The sequence below is a fragment of the Anolis sagrei genome, chromosome 1, assembly GCF_037176765.1.
Source record: "Anolis sagrei isolate rAnoSag1 chromosome 1, rAnoSag1.mat, whole genome shotgun sequence".
Lineage (NCBI taxonomy): Eukaryota > Metazoa > Chordata > Lepidosauria > Squamata > Dactyloidae > Anolis > Anolis sagrei.
In genome coordinates this window covers 321,597,343-321,618,848 of record NC_090021.1, presented here as the reverse complement: position 1 = coordinate 321,618,848, position 21,506 = coordinate 321,597,343, and the positions used below count along the sequence as shown (strand labels likewise).

Genomic DNA, 21,506 nt, shown 5'->3' with positions numbered 1-21,506 from the left:
GGAAATAATCCATCACCTTTTCCTGTGATAATCCACACAAAGAAAAAATGGTGGAAGAAGTGCCTATTTATAGTGGATTGGACCAAAATACCTCAATCCAGTTATCTAGATGGCTACAAAGCCCAAGAATACTCCAGAGTTGCCTGAAAACTCTGGACAACTTTGCCTAAAGCTGAGCCAAGTTAGGCTGAGGGCAGAAAACCAGGGGACTCACTGGAAGTTGCTATGTCTTGTGTAGAGAGCCAGTGCTGGATCTGAGGTGAATCCATGATTTTTGTTTGTGTGGGCAAATCAAGATTAATGAGATTCTAACTCATGATTTTGTGTTCCCAAAGTAACAAGGTGACCATAAACTTGCAAAAAGTACTTTGAAAAAGTACTGCATACTTGCCAGTCAAATCCAGCCCCTTTTTTCTGGGCACCAGAAAAATAAATATTCAACTATTTAATGTTCAAAAAGAACATTTTTCATGGCTTTAAAGTTTCTAAGAAAATTGCATCTCCATTTCCCCTTCTTTCCAGTCAAACACTTATTAGAGTTTATTTCTCTACTACATTTAGGAATCCAAACACTCGCAAAAATGTCTCAGTTCTTACCGTGAAGTGTCAATGATTTTGTAAACTACCCCATTTGGTGCAGTGGCACTTGGCAGTCCAGTGGACATGAAATAAAGTTCCCCTTCAAAAACCAGAAAGAAAGAGAAGAATCATTTGTATGCATCTCTGCTACAGCTCCAAACAGGAGATGTAATTTGGCATCACAAACACACAAGACTTCTGCCAGAAGAGAACTCCAAAAGGAGAGCAATAGGGATTTCTGAGACATGAACCAGATATACTATCAAATTACGAAAACAAAATGCAGATTCATAGCATGATTCTAAACAAGGTTACTTGGAAAGAACATCCAAAGTGGACACTTCGAAGCAAACAAAAATTCAAACTACAGAAAAATCCAAAATGTGGAACACTTGTAGTTCCAAGCACTTTAGACAGGAGATATTCAACCTGTACTCTCCCTCAGGCAAGAGATTAATAGGGAGTAGGTGGGAGGAAGAGAGGGTAGACTGATTTAGCAATGGCCATGGGATTTATATGATGTTCTGAAATGAAACGAGGAAGGAAAGACCCAAATATATTCTAAGGACACTAACAGAGAAAGAAGCAAGTGGCATAAGCTTTTGTAGACTGAAGTCTAAGTAGACTTGAGTCTACAAAAGCTTATGCTTCTCTCGGGTAGTCTCAAAGATTTCATAAGGTCCCTTTGCATACTGATCCAGCTTAACTTGGCTATTCAAATGAGACTGCATTGGGTGGTGTGATGGCTAAAACAACAACAGCAACACCCTCGTAATTTATAAACTTACATTCTTTCATGTACCTGGGGCATCCTCTGTCACTAAGTCACTAACTTATTTTATGTAAGGCCCATTTCACTTTCAAGCTACTAATAATTTAACTACTTCCTTTGCTATTATAGAATGATAATAATATTAAGTCTAGACGTGTCTGACTAGTGGTGCTCATCTCCATTTCTAAGTCAAAAAGCTGGCATTGTCCATAGACACCTCCAAGGTCATGTGGCCAGCATGACTGCATGGAATGCTGTTACGTTCCTGCAGAAGCAGTACCGATTGATCTACTCGCATTTGCAAATTTTCAAACTGCTAGGCTGACAGAAACTGGGGCTAACAGAAGGAGCTCACTCCGCTCCAAGGATTCAAACCGCCAACCTTTCAGTCACTTATTTTATGAGTGAAAACTCTGAATCTTGAGACTTTAATTCATTAAAAGACAACTACTATGTCAGTTCTTGTGGGTTTTTTCGGGCTATATGGCCATGTTCTAGAGGCATTTCTCCTGACGTTTCACCTGCATCTATGGCAGGCATCCTCAGAGGTAGAGGTCCTCTACCTCTGAGGATGCCTGCCATAGATGCAGGTGAAACGTCAGGAGAAATGCCTCTAGAACATGGCCATATAGCCCGAAAAAACCCACAAGAACTGAGTGATTCTGGCCATGAAAGCCTTCGACTAAACTACTATGTCATCACTACTACACTTTTAAAGCATATACTAAGAAATATTATCCACCCATTCTTTCCATTTGTTCAGTCAGACTGCACAACAAACCTCTATCTAAGTGTTCAGGTTTTTAAAAAAATGTTCCTAAGGGATTTTGATGAAAAGCCACAGTGTTTGAATATCAAGAGACATAGGATGTAATACCAGGAACCCAAACTCACAAACTGCTGCTTAGCAACTGTATTAGACACTGATGGGGTGATGCTTTTGTCTGGTCTAGTCATAGCTATGAACAGTCATAATGTCTTTTGCTTTCTAATTCTAGCTCAAGCAAAACAAACTGCAAATGCAATCAAGAGAGTTGCCAAAACCAGTCTCTATTTGAAGATTTCTTTTTCTGGCTCTGGAGAACTTCATGACTATGGACTAGAAAGTTCAGGATGCTGAAATGCCACCAATCAATTGATACATTGGTAATTCATGGTGGAACAATTTCATACGTAAGGTAAAACGAACAAAGCAAAACCTGGGCTGATTCCTGTGGCATCAGCCACAGGAAAGGGAAAAATCATCAGGCTTATCAAAGGAAGGAAGAAAATAATATAGAACATCTGTACTTTAAAGTCCATGGATAAACAGTCCTGCTTATTCCAATTCCTCCTTACGATTAAGATCAAATTTCAGCCACACTATTCAAAGGCACAGTTTGGTAAGGCCTTACTAAAAATGAACAGAATGAACTTCCCAACCTGACTAAATTCAACAGGTAAAGGTCTCCTAGCATGCTGTGAAGAACACCTCTGGAAAACAGTTACCACTCTACTTTGATGCCCTACCGAATTGAGTACAGAGAGGATACAAACTCAGACCCTAAACAGTTCTGGTCCAGCTTACCTGTCTGAACGCATCTCTCCCTATAAACCAGCTAGGCGCTTAAGATCGTCTGGGGAAGCCCTGCTCTCGGTCCCACCTCCTTCGCAGATGCAATTGGCAGGGATGAGAGACAGGACCTTCTTAGCAGTGGCCCCTCGGGTATGGAATGCCCTCCCTAGGGATATCAGATTGGGGCCCCTCCCTCATAACATTTCAAAAGAGAGTTAAAACCTGGCTTTTTGAGCAGGCATTTGCAGATGCAGTGTAACAGATTAATTCAGATCCACAGAACGATTGGACGATGTGATGGCAAAATGATTTTAGTGATGAGATGTTGAGGACTTGTGTTTTATGGTTTTTATTGTTCTACTGCTTTTATATGATCTATATTATATCTTAATGTTTTTAACTATATCTTATGTTGTTGGGGGCATTGATTGCCGACTGCAAACCTCCTTGAGTCACCGTCGGGTTGAGAGAGGCGGTATATAAATATGGTAAATAAATGAATAAATAAATAGCTAGAATGCCAAGCCCTTGTATGCATGAGCAAATAACTGTCAAATTAGTTTGTTCACTTTATATATATCTCAAATTTCTCCTTTCAAATTTACGAAGAAATATGTGAGTTTGTGGTAACTGTTTAAAGAGTAGGAGGAACAAAACTGTCCTAGTCCCCACCTTAAAATGCTAGTGACAAAACTTGTGACTTTCTGCATGAAAACCATGGGTTTGGCTACTGAGCTTTACCCACTGGGATCTTAGTGGCTGACTGGCTATTTTATCATACTAGAGAGAAAAAATCCACTTATAATCCAGTTTCTGCCTCCTGCAAAATTCTGGGGTTGTAGTTTGGTCTGTTAAAGGTTCCTCCCTAAACTACAAATCCCCGAAATCTGCAGGAGGCAGAAACTGGATTTTAAGTGGATTTTTTTTATTATAGTGTGATGGCTATTGATGACAACTTCCCTGAACAGTAACAAAAAAATCTAGGAAAGAAGTGATGGGAAAATGTTTGAAGAGCCAAATAGTAAGCCTTGGCAGTCTTACTACCTCATCAGATGGGCCGATTTGCCCGTCGTATGCTGCTTCCCTTCTATTTTCAGCATGGAGTCCTTCACACAATGAACTTCTAGTCGGGCTCCATGCCAAAAGTGAGAGGAAATGGTGCACGCCGCTGCCACAGCAACATTGGAGCCTTCCTGTGTTGCTTTCTCAGAAATGGGAGGAAGTCAGGTGGCAATGCTTCCTTCATAGGATGAGGGGCAAGGTAAGGCAGGTGAGGCAGGGCATGGAGCAGCAGCTTCTCCACAGCCCCTGCCGGTAGCCCATGGATTCGTCATGATGTGGGGTGAATCCATGGGACTTTTTATTGAGGCCCTGGGCTCAGGTTTTAATAAGCTGTTTCAAAGATCTTATCTTCCCATACCTGTCTAAAAACATAGATTATTAAACAGGTCTTTGTCCTCAAGCAGGCTGAAATGGGCCTGTATTAAGTTAACACTTTGGCACTTTAGTTGTGTATCGATGGCAGCTAGTTTTAACTATTGATAGAAAGTGTTTCTAAATAGCGTATTTTATTTTATTTTATGTGTTGATCATGGTTGTTTATAACTTTTATGTGATATTGTTTTATACTGCACTTGCAGTGCCTTGTTAGCAGCCCTGAGTCCCTTTTTGGGAAATGGTGGTGGGATACAAATAATGATTATTATTATTATTTGAAACACAACAAGATGAGTCCACAGCAGACACTCTGCTGGCTGTTGTATTGGATCACATGTCAGACACTTCCCAAATGTTTAGGACTGTGTGATGTATTGGCGAATAATGTGTGCAGATCCCAGTAAGGTGGCCTTCTGCAGCTGGCAGATGGTAATTTTGTCAGCACCAATTGTGTTTAAGTGCAGGCCAAGGTCTTTAGGAACTGCACCCAGTGTGCTGATTACCACTGGGACCACCTTGACTGGCTTGTGCCAGAGTCTTTGCAGTTCGATCTTTAAATCCTCATATTGTGACAGTTTTTCCAGTTGTTTCTCTTCAATCCTGCTGTCGCCTGGGATTGCAACATCGACAATCCATACTTTGTTTCTATTTTATTATTATTATTATTATTATTATTATTATTATTATTATTAAGCTCTCACATTTTTGAGCGCTAAGATATTCAGAGGAAGCACTTCTATCTCACTAGCTTCACAGGCATGTTTGGTGGGAAGACAATACCTTTTTTGGTGACTGCTTCTAGGCTCTGGAAATCCCACTCTAGGAAAGTTCGAAAGTGAAGACCTTTCCCTTGCAAAAAACCTTTTGGAATTGATTGTTAATAAGGGAAGAGGGTTGGATTGATTGTTTATAGGTGCAGGGCTTTCTATGGTTCTATACTATTTCTAGTCTTGGTTTAAATTCTGTTTTTAATTTAATACAGGGTAAATATCCCTTCTCTGGAATTCCAAGATCCAGAATACTCCAAAATTGTCCACATAGGTACCTGAGATAGTGGTATCTACTCCATTTGGTGCAGTGTATATGTGTTTTATTCTAATTTTGTCATTTGCAAGCTGCCCTAAGTCCCAATCTGGAGAAAAGATAAGACATAAATAAAGGGAGGGAGGGAGGGATATGGGCAGACTGTCTGGTTTTGAAAGGAAACAATGTATATCACCTATGAGAAAAAGCATCTTATGCAAATCCAACACACACAGAATATCAGACACATATATTACCTGCCTCATCTTCAGCAAAAGAGATGATGTATTGATAGTAATTATTGATAAATCCAGGAAACATGCAAGTTTGACCTTTTCCCATGCATATTTCATTGTACTGCCATTCCCCGGTTGCACGGTTCTCTTTCAAAGACATGAGGCGCCTGCAAGGCAGAAAGAAAAAGAAAAGCAACAACAGCTTACTCAAATCAAACAGCTAAGGAGAATACTTTTCACACCTCGTCTCCCATCATTAGCACAAATGTTCTGTTCTCTCCTCAGGAACATCTGGTGTCTTCAACAATCTTTTGGGGATTGAGGGTGGGGCGTGTGCAACTCTCCAGATCTTGCTGGATTGTATCTCCCAGTAGCCCCAATCAGCACTATCAGTGGTGAGAAAGGCTGTGAGTTGCACTCTTACAACACATAGCAAACCACACAATTTCCACTTGGTGTACAAAGCATTTGTCTTTATTTGGCACAGAAACGAATCACTGGAACACATTCCTGAGCCAGATTATTTAGGAACTCATACCATCATAAAATTACAGAAACATCAAATTGGAAAGAATCCAAGGTTCATCTAGTCCTTGGATTGTAGTGTAGGAATTCAAAGCTAAAGCATCCTGTTAGGTGGACAGCTATCTTTGATTTAAAAACTTCCAATAACAACTCTTGCTGTCCAATGATAGGTCCCGCCACACAGCTGTATAACTAGAACTAGATTATATGGCAATGTGGAATCAAATAATCCAGTTTCTAAAAAGATATTGTGGGTTGTCTACCTTTATATTCTGAGTTATATGGCGATGTGGAAAGGCCCTCAGTATACACATAAGGATTGTAGCCGAATTTATTTTTTTGCTCTATTATTGGCAAAGTTGCTATCACTTACCCACTCATAAAATCACCAAATATGTACAGCCCATTCAGATTAGGAAACTCACATCCTCGATAGACATATCCGCCTGTAACCGATTTCCCCATTTTGTGTGGGTAAGCATATATCGGGAGCACATCATCTGCAGAAGAGAAGGGAAGGTACTCTTCAGTAAGATCCCAAGCAGCTGCTTTACAATCTGAATAGCTCAACTGTTTATAGAGATGGCATTTAAACAAATGAATGCTGTTTACACCAATGGTTCTCAAACGGTGGGTCATGACCCTCAAGGGAGGTGTGGTATTTACTTGGAGGGGGTTTTTTGGACTCCTCTGCACCTCTGACTGCAGCATCCCCATCTCATCACTGTCCGCCTGGCTCCTTGTTTCCTGCCATAGGCTAAAAGGGAGAACAGGCTTCTTCTTCCTCCTTCTTTTTCTCCCTCTTCCTTTCCTTCTCTACGTCCCTGAAGAATTCTGGGGTTTGTAGTTTTAGGGAAGAGCCTTTAACTGACTCACTAAACTATAAACCTCAGAATCCTGCAGGAGGCAGAGACTGGATGTTAAGTTAATTTTTTCTCTAGTGTGATAAACTGACAGGGGCAGTCAGGAAGGTTCAGCCGGGGGGGGGGGGGGGACTTTTCATTGTATAGATGGAAAAGTATTTTTGAGATTCTCCCAGAACCATTCACTTGCATCTATCATGGAATTTGAACCCAGAACTGTTAGGATCAAGTTTAACTGCCAGGTGAGAAGACTTATCACAATGCAAGTGTCATTCCCTGTGAGCCTTATTGAGGTCTCAGCAGTCTAGACTTGTACGCTGGCAGCTTGATCTGAAGTCTAGACTTCACACCCTTCTCTATTGACTTAACCCAAAATTTAACCAGCCACCTCATGTACTGAGCACAAGTGATGACAACCTGAAAAATTGGAATTGTGATGCCTTCAGAAAAATAGAAGGCAGCTTTCAATAAGTAAGGAGAATGACTAATCCATGCATGGGATTAATTCTTTGGATAAACTATGTTTTATTGCCCTATTTAAGACTGATAGAAAACACTCTTAGAATTTTAATCCCAGTGATGTCAGAGGATTAATTCCAAGCACAAGTACATCAATAGTTTCCTTTAGTTATTATGGTAATGATCATGTCAACCATGGTTGTTGTTGTTGTTGTTGTTGTTATTTCAGAAAAATAAAAGTCAGAGTAGCTTTCAATAAGTAAGGAGAATTACTAATCTATGCATGGGATTAATACTTTAGATAAACTATGTTTTATTGCCCTACTTAAGACTGATAGAAAGCACTCTTAGAATTCAAATTGTTGGAGCTGTTTGCAATTTATAATGTAAATTTCAAAGTATGTATGTATGTTTAAAATGCAGTAGCTATGTGCCGAATGTATTCCTGTGTGGAAAGAGTTAACTGAACCATGGAGGGAACAGCATACCTAGAGAGGTCATAAATCAAGTGTATAGAACAAATGGATGCAGTGTCATGCATCGTACATCATACGTCACTCTGGAATGCAGGAGGTGTGGACTAGTACTGATAACAGTGTTCGTGTGTTCACAATGTTACAATCGGATGGGAAAGGAGCAAGTTTACGATGTGCTGAGTGTTAAGTAGCTTCTAATGTATATAGCTGTAAAATAAAGTAGTTTATAGCCCAAGGTGGCTGTGATCGATCTGTTCCTGCCTTGCTGTGCGGCCGATGCCACTGACACAAATCTCAGTGATGTCAGAGAATTAATTCCAAGCACAAGTACATGAATAGTTTTCTTTAGTTATTATGATAAAGATAATGTCAACCATGAATGTTGTTGTTGTTGTTGTGTGCCTTCAAGTCATTTCTGTCTTGCTGCAACCCAAAGCAAAACTATCATGAGGTTTTCTTGGCAGAATTTGCTCAGAAGGGTTTGCCCTTGGCTTCTTCTGAGGCTGAGAGAGTTTAATTTGCCCAAGGTCACTCAGTGGGTTTGCCTGGCTGAGTGGAGATTCGAACTGTGGTCTCCCAACGTCCTAGTCCAACATTAATGGTGGAAAGAAGTAACACATAGCCTTGAAATATGTTTAGGAATGGTATTTTCATTGAATAATGGTTTATGCATCAGAGTTGAGTTTACTCCTTCTGCATATTTATCCAATCCATAAAGTGACCACTATGCACATCTGGCGCTCAGGAGCATAATTAGCTGCATAGTTGGCTAAGAAATGAAACAGCAACAACGTAAGAACTCTGCTTCATTTTCCACTTCTTAATCCTTGCTTAATTCGAAAAGCAGCAACTCCACTTTGACAGATTCAGCAATTCAGTTTTACCTCCAGCCTGTAACTATGACTGGAAAATCTGTAATAAGTCTACAATTTGCAATCCTGCGGATGCTGCCTATTATAACACTCATGCTGTTCTGCAGGGTTGTTGGCATCTTGTTTTAGCAGTTCCAGGCAGGCAACAAGAACAGGAGATGTAATGAGTCCTGGTGCCACAACCCCAAAATATGACTAGTAGGGTTGCATTAAGCTTTGTAAGTCACAAATCATCTGGTTCTAAGCCCAGAATAGATGCTCAGAAGCAAACAAAAGTTGCCAAGGGCTGAAGATAATAATGGAAGTATTGGCACCAAAACAATTGCCTAAGCAGTTCCATTACTCAGAATCCCAAATTACCTAGTGAGGAATTCATGCAAAGCTTTTTGTCATAACAGCTGAACCCCTCTCTTGCTCTCCAGCCATAATTTTTCCCTTTTTCCACGATGTCAATTTCCTCAAATTTATTCTGCCCCACGTCACCGCAGAAAAGTCGCCCCTTTCCTTCCTTTGTGTAGGGGTCACCCCTGTCGAAAGAGCAGCGCCACATATTCCTCGCCCCATAAGCATAGACTTCAGGGCGGGCTTGTGGCTCGTTGATAAAAGGGTTGTCAGGTGGGATTTGATATAGAGGACCATGGTCATTGTTGTCCACATTGATCCGGAGCACTTTTCCCAGCAGAGTTGACCTGTTGACATAAAAACATATATGTATATATTTTCTAAAAATCAAGACTTCAATGAAAGTTTTGCTTCTAACATCAAAATTTAGCAACAGAACAGAATTCCTCTAAATCCACTTCAGAAAAAAATCCACATTCCTAATTAGGTCATTTCAGAAGAACAGAAGGAATAAGGACCTATAGCTCAGTGGTTAAGAACATGGTCTTAACCAATAGGGCTTCTATGTCCCTGGATCAATGAATCAATTCCAGGGTTTGATCCATATTTTATAGTGCTATTTGAGATGCTGGTCCTTAGCTTCAAAATAGTTCAGGGTAAAACATGGAGCAGATCCACTATCCCACTGACATGGGCAACACTAGCATCCACTGGACCCAAATCTGTTCTAATCTGAGGTTCTAAAGTTGAGACCGCAAGTTATGGGAAAACCCTCTGCCTCATATAGGAGAGAACAACCATCAGTCACATTACCTAATAATGGGCTAGAGTAGAGATGGAGAACATTTCTGAGTATTGCTGCCTTCCCACAGCTGCTCTACAGGTCAGATGACATGAAGTGTAGGGCACGCTGCTCAACGAAAGTGAAGCCTGAAGTCTGTTTTGAATTGTATGTTCTTAATATAGGTTAAGTACGCGTTATGCAAAATGCTTGGAGCCAGAAGTGTTTTTGATTTTTACAGACTTTGGAATATCAATATTTGCATTTATGTACATAATGAGATATCTTGGAGATGGGAGCCAACTGCTAACACAAAACTAATTGATATTTTCTATACACTTTATACACAAAGGTATCCCAATCTTGGCCACATCTGTGGGCAACTTTGGAATCTTGGATAAGAAATGCCGAATCTGTACAAATATTAATATATTTTGTTATTTGCCCAAATCCTCTAGCAAGGGAAGGCTAGAAATCTGTACAATACATTGAACATAAAAAACAGACATACATGTAGTATCGGGAAACAAAATTAAACTGTTTTATCTAAAGAATAGCTAGTACAAAATGCATACTCCCACATGTAGACCTTACTGATCAACCTAGGAAAGGCATTGGTTCATTTTGTTCAGTCTTCTGAACTGTGCCATCATGAAGCCTTCTAGTGAGGCTACCGAGATGACGTCTGTTTATTCTGGATGTTGAAGTATCAGAACTTGGAACAAGACCATTTTATTTCAAATGGGACTATTAAGACACTTTCCCAAGCTTTCCTTTCTGTGGTCATCCATATGGCCAATTTAAACAAGTGGTTTAGCACTAAAAAGATTCAGTGATGCAGGGCTCAATCAATGAGCAAAGCAAGCTCAGTTCTGAACATCAGTAAATTTAACAATTAGATTTCATGTGTTTAAAAAGTACCTTGAGCACAAGTCATCCATGGTTAGACAAGAAAAGCTCTGAGCGTCAGAGAGTAATATGAACATGTTGTGCTATTGAGACTAATATGAAAAAGCTTCGCTGCTCCCTCCCCAAAATGGACATAAATGTAAACCTCCTACTTGTTTTGAGCATTTCCAAATGACCCAAAAGGGTCACCAGCCATCCCTCCATCTCCAGTGAAGATATAAAGATAGCCATCATCTCCAAAGAGTACTTCTCCTCCATTGTGATTAGAAGCTGGTTCATCTAACTCCAGAATTATCCTGGGAGTGAGAAGAGACAGAAAAGAAAAAGAATCCTAGTAACATAATGATAAGACAATTGGATTACAACAAAACCATATCATAAACAACTCTATGAGATTCTGGTTGCTGTTATTGTTGTGTGCCTTCAAGTCATTTCCAACTTATGGCAATCCTAAAGAGGACTTATCACAGGGTTTTCTTGGCTTGCCATTGCCTTCCTTTGAGGCTGGGAGAATGTGACTTGCCCAAGATCACCCAGTGGATTTCTATGGTTGAGCAGGTATTTGATCTTTGGTTTCCAACCCTCAAACCTAAACATCATGCTGGTCCCTGGGAATCTGGACTAAATGGATTCTTGTAGGAGCTGCAACAACTCCACACTTGCCACACCAGGCACTATAAACTCTTCTAGATGGTTCTGCAAAGCTAAACAGAAGGAACTCTAAAGACACTCCACCACCAGGGTGCTATTTATCCCATGTTGGATCCCATGTCTGACGCTATTATGGATCCCAATTCATCAACTAAAGGCTGGTACAACTAAGAACTCAAGAAGAACACATCCAAAAAGTTTGGCTGAGCTCCTGAGTGGCCACATGGCCAGGCCAATCATCTGGCATCCTTTTGACAAGACATTTGATGAAAGGGATGGTTACATCCATAGAAGAAAGGCAGGAAAAATATGGGAATGTTTTTCCTTGTAAAAAAAAAATCTTGTGAATGCTTCCAGTGTATCTCTGTCCTTGCTTTTGCTTAAAGCTCTAATAAAGCTATCCAGGGTTAGGTATGAAGCCTTGCTTTGTACGTTTTTCTGGAAAATCTGAGCTCTATACTCTGGGATTATAGCCAGCAAATCTCATCAGCTTATTCTTCAGAAGATCCAATCCAGACCTCAGAAGAAATGGTTCTCAACACTTTAACTTGAAATGTCAGGGATGAGCTTTTGTGATCCAAGCTTATGATGTATTACTGAGCCATGGCCCTTCCACGGAGAGAGTAGAAGGACAATGCATTTAAACTGGCCATATGATTCTTGTTTGGATGTGCTCCATTTATGCCATGAGAGACTGGAGACAAATGCATCCCATTCTGCTTTTAAAGAAGTTTAATAGCTTCCCTATCATCTGAATTCCTTTTCCATGAGAAGGCAAAAAAGGCAGAAGGTGATGTACAACAAATGTTATTTACAAACCACAAAATGAAGGCCAGTGATAAAATCACATTTGCACAGATGAATCCAAGGTCACATTGTTAATTCCAATCTATTTCACAAGTGGCATTAATCTTTAAAGTGTTTAAAATCTTCAGATGCTACAGAGAGAGGGAGGGACTCCCCTTTCACAGACTTCTGGAGGCAGGTGATGGATAGGATGGCATCATGCAATTGCATTTATAAATACTTAACAGGGAATCGCCACAAATCTTATTGGTTCAATTGATCTACTAAATCTAGTACCAGTAACTGGATTTAGATAACCATGCTGGTCAACCATATAGTTACGCCTTTTTTATTTTATTTATTATTACAGTTGACCTTGACTTAGGGTCATCTAACTAAAAACACAGTGGTATATAAGCTAATGTTCAAAGTAATAAGAACATCACTTAAAATAGTGTAACCAGATGGCAGCAGAATCAAATTATTGAGTTGCTATGAGTTTTCCAGGCTGTATGGCCATGTTCCAGAAGCATTCTCTCCTGACATTTCACTCACATCTATGGCAGGCATTGCAAGAGGTTGCCATAGATGTGGGTGAAACATCAGGAGAGAATGCTTCTGGAACATGGCCATACAGCCCGGAAAACTCACAGCAATGCAGTGATTCTAGTCAATAAAGCCTTTGACAATAAATCAAATTATTCATTTCCATTAACAACTTTGCAAATGTTTCCTTACTCTGGACAGTCCTTGTGGTGGATAAGGCAGGCCCAATCTCTTTTAGCTCTTTCAGTGTAAGGTTTAAAAGGTTATGAGGGTCACTTTGACTGAGATCATGAGGTCTTCCCATACTGACTCTTCTGGAAATTGATCGCAATGTCCATCACACTAACCACTGATTTCTACGAGTTCTGTAGCAAAGCCTTTGTACTTGAAAGACAAAAAGCCCTGGAGTAAGCAAGTGGCATGTTTCCAAGATTGTCTGTAGACACAGAACAGTTTAGTAAACACAGCCAGATGTCTGAAATGAAGTCAGAAAACCACATGCTACAGAAAGTGCTGTGTGTGAATTTCTAGGATAACATACTAACGCAATCGAGGGATGGGGTTGACCTTTGGAGACTCTAGTGTGAAAGCCGGTGCTGTGTGATGGCTAGGAGCAAGATCTAGAGAAGATAAAAGTTCAGGATTTCTCTGAGTATGCTGCATTGAGTTCACTGGAAAAGGGGAAGACAGAAATGTTGGGTTGTTGTAGGTTTTTTCTTTTAGGGCTATATGGCCATGTTCTAGAAGCATTCTCTCCTGACATTTCACCTGCATCTATGACAGACATCCTCAGAAGTTGTGAGGTCACAACCTCTGAGGATGCCTGCCACAGATGCAGGCAAAACATCAGGAGAGAATGCTTCTAGAACCAAACCTCAGCTTTCTGTCTTTTATGAAAATATGACAACATGCAGGTATCAGAACACATTGAAATTAGTTATCTTCATGAGCATGTGTTGCTTTCCAATATCTTAAATAAATGTGACAGATAAAGGTGCATACAATACCTTTCAGAACCATGATCCACAGAATTCATGTCACCAGAAGAAATTCTGAACTCACTGATTCGGATTCTCTCTTCATACTGAACTTCAATTGAATAGTAGACATACACTTTACCATTAAATCTGAATTTAGGATGGAAGACAATACCTAGAAAACCTCTCTCATCTCCTTCCCAAGGTGAGGTAAGAACAGCTTCGCTGATGTTCAAAAAGGGCTTTTCGAGGCGTGACCGATCTGGAAGGTAGGTCCAAACTAAGCCAACCTGCTCGGCAATGAAGAATCTGTGAGTCCCATCATTTGCGTGCACCATGGCCACCGGATTCCTAAGCCCATTGGCAACCTCCATTAAGCATAACTGTAGGCATCCTTCTGAATCAGCGGTCACCACCCCAAGGTTTTGATTAAGGTTTTCATTGGCAAGTAAGTGGGGGAAACAGTAGTCAGTATCATCCAAAGACAAATAGCGGCAGAACTTTGCCTGGTTGTTTTCCAGGGACAGCAATTCTTCATCAGAAGTTAGATGACGGAACATGGACCTGCAGTTTTGCCACACTTGTGTGCAGTAATCTCGACAAAGTCCTGGCAGAGTCCTCTCTGGAGTAGAAGGGTCTTCAGCATCATAAAGGTGAGCAGCATAGGGGGAGCATTCCTATATAGGTAAAGGAGAAGTCTGAATCAGTTGTTTCTGTTGACTAGGGCATTAACCAAAACATCAAACTCTGCTTTCACTCATTGGGACCACACTTAATGTGGAAGCTTCCCTTTGGTCCCAATGCCTTATTTGAAGGAATTTTCATTTGACAGTACAAGTGTTGAAATCATGTGTCCCCCTCCCCCACCCATGCTTTGGACTCCCCCTAAAGTTTTCCCAAAAAGTTGGATTTGAGGCACAAATACATTTAATAGGTAAAATTCATTTCTGAGGGGCCGCAGCATATTGTTTGGGGTGGATAAAATGATCCACTGCAAGTACAGCAACATGTGGATAGTTACATAGATCAGTCACTGAATCAAGGATAAAGAATCCTTAAATCAGAACTAGTTTGAGAGCCTTTAAACAAATGCAGAACATTTTTCTGTGCAACTGAATCCTTTCTGCTTCTCAATTCTCAATTAAGAAATATGGTCTGCAAAGATCAATGGTATGGCACATATTCTGCATGCACAAGACAGGAATCCCAAATTCTAATTGTGACATCTCTGTTTTATAAGGTCACACTTCTAAAAATTGCATTATTCTCAGCATTTATCTTACTTTAATACTTGCTTGATTAAATCCCTTAACCTTCCATTTGTGAATCCAATGAAATAATATATTCATAATCATTCATTCTGATTAATTGAATTCTGGTTCTAAAAACTGGCTGGCTGAAGTATGTAAAGGAAAGGAATATACAGACACTTCTTCATATGCACAGATTCAACCATTTACCACTTGAAATTATTCCCCTCTCTCTCAAAAAATGAGGGGCACCATTTTACTACACCACTACATGTAATGGGAGTTGAGTATCCATGGACTTCTGTATCCATGGGGGTGGGTCCACTAGAACCAAACTGAGAGATAACAGGGGTCCACTGTAGTTTAGAGACATTCGGATTTCTTTATTGATTACCTGCCAGAAAACAGGCTTCTCAGAAGAACATGGAGGATTTCTAACCTACGTATCTAGTCAAATTAAGATGAACACAGAAGACCTAATTCTGGATAGATTTGTTTAATGAAATACATTAAAAGGAATAGTGGAACATGAATTTTGATAGCTTAATCTTTCTGCATCAAGCTCCAACCTCACCAAACCGTTGGAAGTGTGTGATTACTAGACCCACTGAAGTAAGAGGTACAGTGGTACAGAATGAGACAGATAGGAAGAAAGCACAAGAAAGACAATCCAAAAGAAAAAGAAATGGGGAATGGCTCTGAGAAAATATTTAGCTTACATTGTTGAAAAACCTACTACTATGTGAGTAACATACTAAAGCTGTGGTTCCCAACTTTTTTTTGACCAGGGACCATTTGTACAGGGACCACTTTGACCAGGGACCATTTGTACAGGGACCACTTTGATCAGGGACCACTCTCCAACATTAATCCCAAAAGGGTTACGAATCAGTTTTTGGTCAACTTTACATTGGGATTCGTTATTTGCATTGGATAGACCCCCATCAGCTCTAGTTTCTGATACAGAACATATGCCATCCAATAGTCGCTATCTGCTCACCCACAATTTAATTATTTAATAATCTACAGTTGATGTGGTAGTAGTAATCTTTTGTGAATAGTCAGCCTGTCCCCTCCCAATATCCCTGTTGCCTTGGCACTATCAGAGGGTTTCACGAGACCAGTCACTCTCGTTGCCGCATGGTTTCGAGGAAACAGTGTAGAAATGGTGAAGCCGTGGACCATATTTTCATTCTTGCAGACCAGTGGTGGTCCACAGACCACAAGTTTGGAACCACTGCTTTAGCACAAGGATGTAATCTGATACAGCCCTCTGTATATCCATATAGCTTACCTTTGAACAACAGACAATGGAGATAAGCAACAAGGAAATCTTACCAACTGCCTTGATGCCATGACTTGAACAATCAAAACCATATTAGATATCAACTACTGGTACAGTGGGCTTTGCTTTAGCACAGTGGTTCCCAACCTTTTTTTTTTTTTGACCAGGGACCACTTTGACCAGAGACCACTCTCCAACATTAGTAACAAAGGGGTTAAGAATCAGTTTTTGGTCAACTTTAGATTTGGTTTAGTTATTTGGGGTGCTGATTCAGAAAACTGCATTGGATAGACCCCCATCAGCTCTAGTTTCTGATACAGAACATATGCCACCCAGTAGTCACCATCTGCTTGCCCAGCGAAAAACATATTTAATAATCTAGAGCTGATGTGGTAGTAGTGATCTTTCATGGGTAGTCAGCCTCTCTTTTCCAGACATCCCCATTGCTGTTGCTGCAACAACGTAGTGATGGTGAGGCTGCGGACCATATTTTCATTCTTGCGGACCACTGGTGGTCCATGGACCACAGGCTGGGAATCACTGTACTAAAGAATTGCAAAGGAGTGCATTACAGCTCACCCAAATAACATTATATATTACCCAGAGGATCAAAGGCCTCATCTTGCGTATCCCTTTACACATCTGAGCAAATCCCTTGCTTAGGTTTTTGTAACATTTAGAATTTCGAATTACTTAGAAGTGTTTGGAAGTTGTTGCTCCATACATGGTATGCTTGAATCTTTAACTATTCGTTGTTGTTGTGTGCCTCCAAGTTGTTTCTGACCTATAATGAATATCACAGGGGTTTTTTCAGCAAGATTTGTCCAGTAACAATACCAAGAGATTATGAACATGCCATTATCCTTTTAAGTATAGACAGCTGCTAATTACAGAGACAGAATGGCTGATTACATGTCAAATTATATTTCTAAATGCAAAAGCAAACTAGTCTAGATGTGGGTAGAGTTATTCAGTTTTTCCACTGATTTTTTTGCAACTACAGCTAAAAGTTGGAGTTAAACACACAGCGGAATGAGAGGATGTTGGCCATCTGTTTATTCATACAGAGATAAAACAGAAGTAACAAAGGCATATGGAGAGGAACTGACTGAATAATTGCTTTGCTGAGGATTTAGCAGGATGTTTCCACACCATGTGGTAATCCACTGCTTTGCTGTGACTGGTTTCAGTATTCAGTTGGTTTGGGTCTGAAGACAACAGCTGTATGGATTTCATTTTCTCCTAGCAGGGAAGCTTTAAAAAGCATTGTCCTTAAACTCTCTTGCACTTCAAATGGCAAATTCCAGAATGGTTTGCAGCTTTGCGGCAAGAAATTTTAGACCAGCTATTTCCCAGTAAATCTTCTTGCAGCTGTGGGACAATATCTGCCTCAAATAGTGAGATTTATATATGATGGCTCAGAGTTATCTAAATTATTCAGAATTTTCATACACAGATATATTGATTAGAGCAGTGTTTCTCAAACTCTGCTCCTTGAGGTACTTTGGACTTCAGCTCCCAGGAATACCATTCAGCTTACCAGCTGTTAGGAATTGTGGGAGCTGGGGTCCAAAACACTATAACTTTGGACTATGACTTTGGAAACCAAGGTTTCATTCAGCCCTTATTCCAGCAGAACTGCTGACCGAAAGGCAGTTTGTATCCGGGGAGCAGAGTGAGCTCCCATCTGTCAGCTCTAGCTTCTCATACAGGATCATGAGAGAAGCTTCCCACAGGATGGTAAAACATCTGGGCATCTCCTGGGCAACATCCTTGTAGATGATCAATTCTCTCACATCAGAAGCGACTTGCAGTTTCTCAAGTCGCTCCTGACATGGAAAGAAATCCAGCCATGGAAACTCAATAGGTGACCATGGGAGAGTGCAGTTCCAGAAAACTCTATGATAAATCACCTTGTGGCCACTATAAGTCGAAAAATGGCTTGAAGGCATACAAAAACATAAAAAGTCAGATGGCCAGAAATTCTGCTGCACTTTCTTCAAAGCAGAATCAGAAGTGGTTAGCAGATAACGAAGGTGACATATTTTGGATGGCCAATGTACCCTTGTTTCAGGTGAATTTGAACAAATACTAATCCCCATTTTAAAACAAACAAACAAAAACAGAAAACAATGCAGATCTGTGCCAAAAAGAACACAGAAGCACATTCATGAATCTAAAAACAGTGTAAGACTTGTTGTTGAGAATTTTTTTTAATTTTGTGGCTTCAAGTTATTTCCAACTGACAATGACCCAATGGGAGACCTATTGTGCAGGTTTCTTGACATGGTTTGCTCAGAAGGCATTTGCTTTTTTCTAAAGCTAAGAGTATGAGACTTGCCAAGGTCACCAAGGAAATTTCCATGACTGAGAGAAGTTTGATCCTTGATCTCCAAATTGTAAAGTCAAATCACTTCACCATACTAGGAGTGCCCTACTTTTGTTAATACACTCAGTTTGAGAGTTAATATTCTATTACCTTAAAAGCCACTGTATTTAGCAAAAGCACCGCACTAACACAGACACAAAAATGTTACAGGCATCGAATTGTGCCTTGGAAATGTAAGCCGCCCTGAGTCCCCTTCGGGGTGAGAAGGGCGGGGTAAAAGTAAATCAAATAATAAATAAAATTCATAGGCTGTATAGCAATGGTTCCCAATCTTTTTTTAAAAAAACAAAAACCAGGAACTACTTGACCAGGGACCGCTTGACCAGGGACCGCTATCCAACATTAGTACTAAAAAGATTACAAACCAGTTTTCGGTCAACTTTAGAATTGGTTTGGTTATTTGGGATGCTGATTCAGAAAACTGCATTGGATAGACCACATCAGCTCTAGATTCTGACACAGAGCATATGCCGTCCAGTAGTAGCCATCTGCTCACCCACAGAAAACCATATCTAATAATCTGGAGCTGATGTGGTAGGAGTAATCTTTCGTTGGTAGTCAGCCTCTCCCAACATCCCCGTTGACTCGGGACTATAAGAGGGTTTTGCAAGACTAGTCACTCTAATTGCTGCATGGTTTTGAGGCAACGGTGTAGTAATGGTGAGGCCGCAGACCATATTTTCATTCTTGCGGACCAATGGTAGTCCACAAATAACAGGTTGGGAACCATTGGTGTATAGCAAGAGAGAGAGAGAAAGAGAGAGAGTTGCATTCTGCAATCTGTGCACATTATGCACAGATATATAACACACCAGCAATCTGATCCAAATTCCCAGTGAGTTACCAAACTTGCTGGATAACTTCGGGCCAATCATTCTCTTCTATCCTGACCTACCTCATTGACTTGCTGTCTTAATAAAATGCAGACAAAAAGGATTATTTATCTCACTGAAAGAAAAGCAGGATGTCATGTAATTATAATTAATTCTTTACTGGGGGAAAGCCCCCCCCTCCAAAAAAAATCCCTAATATAAATAAATAAATAATGAAAATTTGCATTTTGCTGACTTTTCTCAACATTTTATTCAGGAAGCTTTCTGGTATTGCGCAGGAGCACTAAGCAGTTATACAAGGCACAGAAATCTTGTCCTTTGAAATACAGGAAATCTTAGATATCTAAAACAAATGTTCCCTCCAGATGTTGGACTGATGTAATTTCTATTAGTTGTATCCAGCAGAGGCAATGGTGAAGGCTCAGGGGAATTGCAGGTCAAAAGCAACTGAAGGGACAGATAATTCCCCAGATCTGGTCTGGGAGCTTTTGCTAGATATTGCCAACATGCTCTGAAACCTTTTCTTACAGGGGAGAAAAAGGCTAGGGAACAGTGAAAGCAGAATTCTACAGAATGCAGAGGTTCCCAAACAATTACCAGTGTGTGTTAACAAAGAAATAATGGCATCAAGTGTTTCACAACCACTAAGCCATTATCTAACACTGGATAGCAATATACACATGCAAAACTACATACTTCAGAATGAATATCTTTGCTTACAGTCAACTAACTGAAGAATCACATCTGTTTTACTGACTGTAATTCTATGCTCTTAGTCATATTGTTGGATGACATTAAACATACAGCTGAGCCAGCTGAGGACAAAATGTAAATTGTCCCACTGAGAAGAATTTTATAACTTTAACAAGGTCTGGCTGATTCAATTGAAATAGTAAAAAGAGTTCCGGGCCTGCATGGGCTTTGAATCAAGAGACCACACTATGACTAGAATTGGAAAATGGGTTTCAGGGTAATATAACACATTGGTTTGTTTAGTTAGGATAATTTGTATTTTTAAGCAGCAATAATCTGTTTGTTACCATGAGAAATGCAAGGGCGAACAAACCTTGCCAAGAAAAGTCTGTTGCCTTAGAGTTGCCATGAGTAAGAAATAACTTGAAAGCACCCAACAACAACAACAACAACAACAGCAGCAGCAGCAGCAGCAATGGTTCTCTAACAGTACCAAATTTCTTTCCCCCTTAAGAAATGAAATGCAGCAGCTGGAATAAAAAAAAAGAGCTTGTTCTTGTTTAATGACCCCACGATATGTTTATCTATGATATCATTTTGGCAGCTCTCATAAAATTTCTTAGAAAACCGCTGTCATAATTTCTCCTTATTTTGGTGCAGAGTTTGGAAACATTGCTTGGAAAAAATCATAAATCCCTTAGCCAGCATGGTTCCAGTCTACTATGCCTGCTGGAAGATTTGGAAAGCAGTAGTCCAAAAAGAAACTTTTCTGTTTGAATACTATGGATGTCAATTCTTAAATGGAAAACGTAATATGTAAACAACACATATCAAAATGTTGTCTTCTTTGTCTCTGCCACTAGTTTAATTCTATCTATAATTCTATCTATAATTCTATTCTATAATGAATGCAAGAAAATCACATATAGCATGGTAACTTTTTCTGATGCATACTTATTTGATTCATAGTTTGTTTATTTGCTTTTTTAGTCACACTTTATGGCATTGAATGTTTGCTGCTGTATGTTGTGAACTGCCATAAGTCCCCATTGGGATGATAGGGCAGGCTAGAAATAAATTATGCAGTGGGTTAAACCCTTATGCCGGCAGGACTGAAGACTGACAGGTTGGAGGTTTGAATCCAGGGAGAGCATGGATGAGCTCCCTCTGTCAGCTCCAGCTCCTCGTACGGGGACATGAGAGAGGCTTCCCACAAGAATGATAAAACATCAAAAACATCCAGGCACCCCCTGAGCAATGTCCTTGC

General features: G+C 40.1%; 1 protein-coding gene across 1 annotated transcript in view; it reads right to left on the bottom strand.

The window, feature by feature from the left end:
* The window catches only part of HHIPL1 (HHIP like 1), a 39,404-nt gene that overhangs the window by 5,120 nt on the left and 12,778 nt on the right, over positions 1 to 21,506 (bottom strand). Inside the window, exons 2-7 of the mRNA XM_060755673.2 lie at positions 13,820 to 14,466; positions 10,982 to 11,125; positions 9,158 to 9,486; positions 6,501 to 6,627; positions 5,624 to 5,769; positions 598 to 679 (exon numbers count right to left, since the gene is read on the bottom strand). Of these exons, the coding sequence (XP_060611656.2) occupies positions 598 to 679; positions 5,624 to 5,769; positions 6,501 to 6,627; positions 9,158 to 9,486; positions 10,982 to 11,125; positions 13,820 to 14,466 (1,475 nt within the window). The remainder of the gene's footprint in view (positions 1 to 597; positions 680 to 5,623; positions 5,770 to 6,500; positions 6,628 to 9,157; positions 9,487 to 10,981; positions 11,126 to 13,819; positions 14,467 to 21,506) is intronic.